The sequence below is a fragment of the Thunnus maccoyii genome, chromosome 11 (genome assembly GCF_910596095.1).
Source record: "Thunnus maccoyii chromosome 11, fThuMac1.1, whole genome shotgun sequence".
Lineage (NCBI taxonomy): Eukaryota > Metazoa > Chordata > Actinopteri > Scombriformes > Scombridae > Thunnus > Thunnus maccoyii.
The window spans coordinates 22,195,942-22,201,541 of NC_056543.1; the positions used below are offsets into that span (position 1 = coordinate 22,195,942).

The 5,600-nt window shown below is 41.1% G+C and overlaps 1 protein-coding gene across 1 annotated transcript; it reads right to left on the reverse strand.

The window, feature by feature from the left end:
- Positions 1-756: 756 nt before the first annotated feature.
- On the reverse strand, positions 757-3,455 carry pou3f3a (POU class 3 homeobox 3a). Its single transcript, XM_042426760.1, has one exon. The coding sequence runs from the start codon at positions 2,656-2,658 to the stop codon at positions 1,396-1,398; it is 1,263 nt and encodes a 420-aa protein (XP_042282694.1). The 5' UTR covers positions 2,659-3,455; the 3' UTR covers positions 757-1,395.
- Positions 3,456-5,600: the final 2,145 nt, after the last annotated feature.

Consider the following 5,600-nt stretch of genomic DNA (forward strand, 5'->3'; position numbering starts at 1 on the left):
AAATGAATAATTTCACAGAGCATAAGGAGATGCTTTCAAACTGTCAAATTGTTAGTTTTATTCCATTTGGACCAACAGTCCAAAGACTAAACATTTTCAGTTTATTATCATCTGGCAGAAAAAAGCGTCAAATCCTCACATCTGAGATGGGTGCGTCTGATGGGGTCCCAAATGTGAGCCAGCCAATGTCTGGTATTTATGCATGAAAAATTATTAAATTGGTGATTGATTATCAAAATAGCTGCCAATTAATTTTCTGTTAATTGAGTAGTCATTAGACCTCCAGAAGCTGCTATTAAGAAGAAAACAAGCAATATTTTAAAAAGGGTTTTTAATTTAAGTTTTCTGACTTCTTTATATAACTTATGGGATAATGTCTGCATATCTTTGATTCTGGCGAATGATACTTTGAAAGTGCTGTTTCGACAAATAGAGACTTACTGGTTTATTCAATAAGATCCATTAAAAAGTTGCAAACTGCCTGTTTAATATTTCACTGCAAAAGTGCAAAAGTGTGAACTAAGTTTATAGGTGAGTTTGTAATGGCTCCTTAGCAGTGGTGTGTGTGTGTGTGTGTGTGTGTGTGTGTGTTTGTCTGGATGAACTTTAATAATGATGGCCATCTGAGATATCTAATCTTTTCTTTATGTCAAATTTATTAAATAATCAGTCTATTCCATGAAAATAAGCAATGGAAAAAAATAAATAGTCCAAATCATCACACAAGAATACACAACTGACTTACTTGTACAAACACTTAAGGGAATGTTTGCTAATTTTAAAAGAAACGAAGTTTCCTATCAAGGAACACAGAATAGTGTAATAAATCCTTCTTTGACCATCTGAAACTGTGTCACAACATAAAATTCACTGGCACACAACACAAAATTGAGAAACACGTTTGATAAATTATTGCTCATTAAAACAACTCAATGGGGAATAAAGCGCATTAAACCAATATCTTTCATTTAGAAGTCTAGCCTGTGACATAAATCCGCAGCATTAAAAGGGAACTTTTTTTTTTTACAGTACAGACTGATACGGAAAGGGGATTTTTTTCTGTTTTAACTATTAAGGATCTTTTAGTGAACAAACACTGTAGATGGACTTTGAAAACGTGTTTTCTTTTCAGATTTTAGTCAAGCTTTCATTTTCTGCCCTAGAGGAGTCATAGTGCAGACAGAAAAATACCGGACGATGCGTAAAAGTAGACCTTTGTGCTGCTCTGAAATGAATACACACTGGATAACATTGTCATAGTGGATCAAAGAACACGGGGAGCTGTAAGAAAAGTTAACCAATTATCCCATCATTCAGGGAAACATGAAACATTTTCTCTAAAAATCTATTCAAACACTTCACGTTGTTCAGAGTTCATTGTGTTTGGAGTTATTTTCACGTGTCGCTGTACATCCTCTTGCAGTCTATGGATGGGGACGGTGTGTCAGGACCGATGCTGCCCACTTGTGAATATGCGTCCTCCGGGGTGCGTGGCAGTCCAGGCGGCGTCATGCGCTTCTCTTTCTGCCTGCGGTTGCAGAACCAGACCCTGACCACCTCCTTCTCCAGCTGCAGAGTGTCCGCCAGAGAGGTGATCTCCTGTGCGGAGGGTTTGGGACACTTGAGGAAGTGGCTCTCCAATGCGCCTTTTACGCTCACCTCAATGGATGTGCGCTTTTTCCTCTTCCTGCCCTGAGTGGCGATTTTATCGATGCTGGTCGGACTCCCAGTGGTGGAATCGGCCTCCTCCAGCCATTTATTCAGCAGAGGCTTCAGCTTGCACATGTTCTTAAAGCTCAGCTGAAGCGCTTCAAACCTGCAGATGGTGGTCTGCGAGAACACGTTGCCGTACAGGGTGCCCAAAGCTAAGCCCACATCTGCCTGTGTGAAACCAAGCTTGATCCGACGCTGTTTGAATTGTTTGGCGAAATGCTCTAAGTCATCCGACGTCGGGGTGTCCTCGTCTGAGTGCGGCTCATGACTCACCCCGTGATGCTGGTGATGGTGCGTGTGGTGATTATGGTGGTGATGGTGGCTGCCGTGATCCAGCTCTGGGGACTCCCCGCGCACCAGTCCTGGGTGCATGAGGCTCTGCCCCGCGTGCGAGCTGAGCATCCCGTTAACAGTAAACCCGCCGGGCTGGGAGTAAATGAGGGACTGTTGCTGCTGCTGCTGCTGCACCTCGGTGATGCTGATGTGCGCCGCAGACGTGCCTCCCCAACTTCCCGGGTGCGTCTGATGGGGTCCCAAATGTGAGGACCTGTGGTGCAGAGCGGAGCCTGAGTGAAGGTCCTCCCTGCCGCTGTTTCTCTTCACGTCCTGCTGCTGGGAGCTGGGGGGCCACGGAGAGCTGGCCTCGGCTGCAGCCACCGCGGCCGCGGCTGCTGCGGCTGCTGCGTGAGGCAACGATGTCACCCACTGGTGGGCATGGCTTAGCATGTGGCCCCCGTTGCTCGCCACCATGGCTCCCTGCATGAAGTCACTCTGCACCATCTTAACTGAAGGGTCCCCTCTGTATCCACTAGACACCGTGGTCACAGCGGTGCTGCCCGGCTGCATGCCACCACCCCTCCGGTCAGAGTGAAGGACCGGGCCGGACAAAATCCTACTGCTGGCTAGGTACGGACTTGAGGTGGCTGTTGCCATCCCCCAAAGCATATATCTTCAGATGGATTTCTGCCTTGTGATATTTGGTTAAAGTCCCGGTTTACTCTAATCCATTCATAAATTCAGTCTATCTCAGCATCAGCAAATCTTTTGGGCGACTGGTATAAAAAAAAGAAGTGCCAAATCACTCCATAGAGACTGAGATAGTCATATAGTAAGTATACTTGTGACTGCAGAGAGCTGTGTGACAAAACACACTTTCTGACGCATTTCTGTGCAAAAAACAACAGCTTTTAAAACTTTTCTCCGCCGTGCGTAATCCACAGAGCCGATGATAAAGAAAAACACCTTCTTTGATCCGTGCCAAACTGAGGGGCTGATGGACCGCGCACAGAAAACCCGTTTCTCAGATATTGACGTTTTGAATGTGATTAAAGGACAATGACAAAAACTTTGAAACCTCGCTCACTCCATCCGCTCTAGCCGGTGCGTCCTCCACGGAGCGAAGGAGACGAGCATGTGTTTACATTGTGCCAAGGCTACGTATTCCTCTCCCATTTCCATCCAATTACAACAGAACGGCTCTGCAGAGCTCCCGCTGATTGGACGCGCAGCCAGAGAGGAGTTAGTGTGTCTCACGGTCGAGCCTCGGGTGCACAAAGTTCTTACTGCAGGAAAAAAAAGCAGCAATACGCCAGAAAATATTACAATAGAAAAATAGACAAACCACAGAATAGTTTGGCTGTACAGGACGCGAAAAAGGAGAAAAAGGTGAAAGAGCAAGAAATCCTGCAAGAAGACAATACCTCTTCCAAGTATAGAGATAATGAGTGTGGATCAATTTAAAAAGTAGTATATCATTATTATTATTGTTTATGTTGTTATTATTATACCTCTTTAACCAAAATGTAAATTACTGTAACTGTAATTCTATAAGCGCACTGAAGATGCTGCCAGACAATATAATGTTAGTCGTATTATCTCTTTTATAATAGCGCAGAGCAGCCCGGGCCTGTGTCAAGGATACTCAAGTCGGTTTTGGATACACAGGGGGGTTTGTACGCCTTTTGCATCTCAATGTGCTCTCCTTCTCATGTGGTAAAGAAAGCCACAGTGCCGTGACGCGCCGCACTGGTGCAAAAACTAGCCAGCAGTTTGTTTTTTGGTTTTTTTCCATCCTCCCAAAACAAACCAATTCTGGTTGGATATTTCTTCGCTGGACCAGTTTAAGGATTTTGTGGGGAAATATCTACCACTTGTTTGCATCAGTTTTAAAGGCCTTAAGAGAGCACAGCATCGACTGAGACACGAGGTGTCTGGAAGAGAGAGCCAGGTGCAGCCCAATAAATGTGCTGCTCATTTATGTTTTTTCTTTCAGTTTGTCTTGGATCTTATTCAAAAATGTTTGAAGGTAAAGACAAAAAATGCGTTCAACTAACCTTCATCATAATCTGAATCTTTTTTTTATCACAACATTTAAAATCCACCTACTCACCATATCAGTTTATCAGTTAATGTTCCAAATTACCTTCAGATTTATCAGATTTTAGGAGATGGTTTAGTCTGAAAGAAGCGGAAATAGTTAATACAAGTATGTAGCAATAGAAATATGTTACGTGTTTTATCAGCAAAGGATAATGTCATATCCTGTAATGTTATTATTAGGCTATTCTGAAATAGAGATAAAATTGAATCAAGTGTTCTAAGATCACAGTAAATTCACTGAGTAATGCAGGTACAATATCAGACCCAATAAACAATTTTAGGAATTTCAAGATGAATCAAGATTCATCTGAGACAGCACAATGACACAACTCAGCTCAACTAAAGGTACTAAAGATGTGATCAGCTGCTTCATGAGACAACAAGAAACTATTTGCTCAGCAGTGAATAATCTGCTATATTTAAATGCTGTAATTCAGCTGCATTACACTTGAATATTTATAATGGCAGGAACTTAATGAATCCTTAACTGTCAGATACCAACTCAAAGAACAACAAAAGTATCAACCTACAGGGCGCCATTTATAAAGGGGTTCTAGATTGAAACTAATGGCTTTAGTTATGGTTGATAAATTATTTACAGAGGCTTTTTGCCAGTGATATGAACAACTTTTGAGTTGCCAGGCTACCTCACGGTGGCGTTTATCCTCCTCCATCAACACACTTGCTTTGGAATGTTAATAAGTCATTAATAAAAGGTTCTTGTACTATTCCAGTTTCAAATGTCAATAAGTTGTTAATAAAGTGATTATGATCCAGTTCTGCAGCCCTTCCCCAGAAAATAGGTGCTCACACTGTTCTTATAGCAATCTTCCTGATGAACTAATGATGAACAGCTACGTAAAAAGCTAAAGGGTGACACACTTTAAGTCCACATATTTAGCATGAATAAGCAGTATATAAACATTTAATAAATGGTTTATAACACGGTATAATGAAGTTGTAAATGTATGCTTATTAATGCATTTGTCAACAACTATAACTCATCCTGTGGGCACCCATAAGTGGAGGCTGCTAATGAATGACAATATATTAAAACACATTTGTAATAATATGTCTTCATAGGAGGAATTATAATTTATGACAAATACTGTACATCAATAAACACTTTAAAATGTCCTTATATCTGTGTATAACTACATTATTATGTGTGTAGTGCTTATAAATGCTAAATATGAGGATTTAAAGTAAATTGTTACTCACAAGTGTCAAACAACACGACAGTCAAAGTGATTTTTTTTCAAACAGGAAACCCTTAAGTAGTTATTAGTAGCCTATAACTGGCCAGTAAATGATTTTATTTACTATGATTAAAGCCATTAGCCACAATTTATAAACTCCACATTTACAACTGTAGACTTGGATTATTGTTGTAACATTTTTTTAATGACCAGTATTTATAAGAAAGTGCCAGATGGATTTTTCACAGACTGGAAAACCCCAAATGTTTTCTTATTAATGGTCTGTAAAACATTGATTTATTAACCATT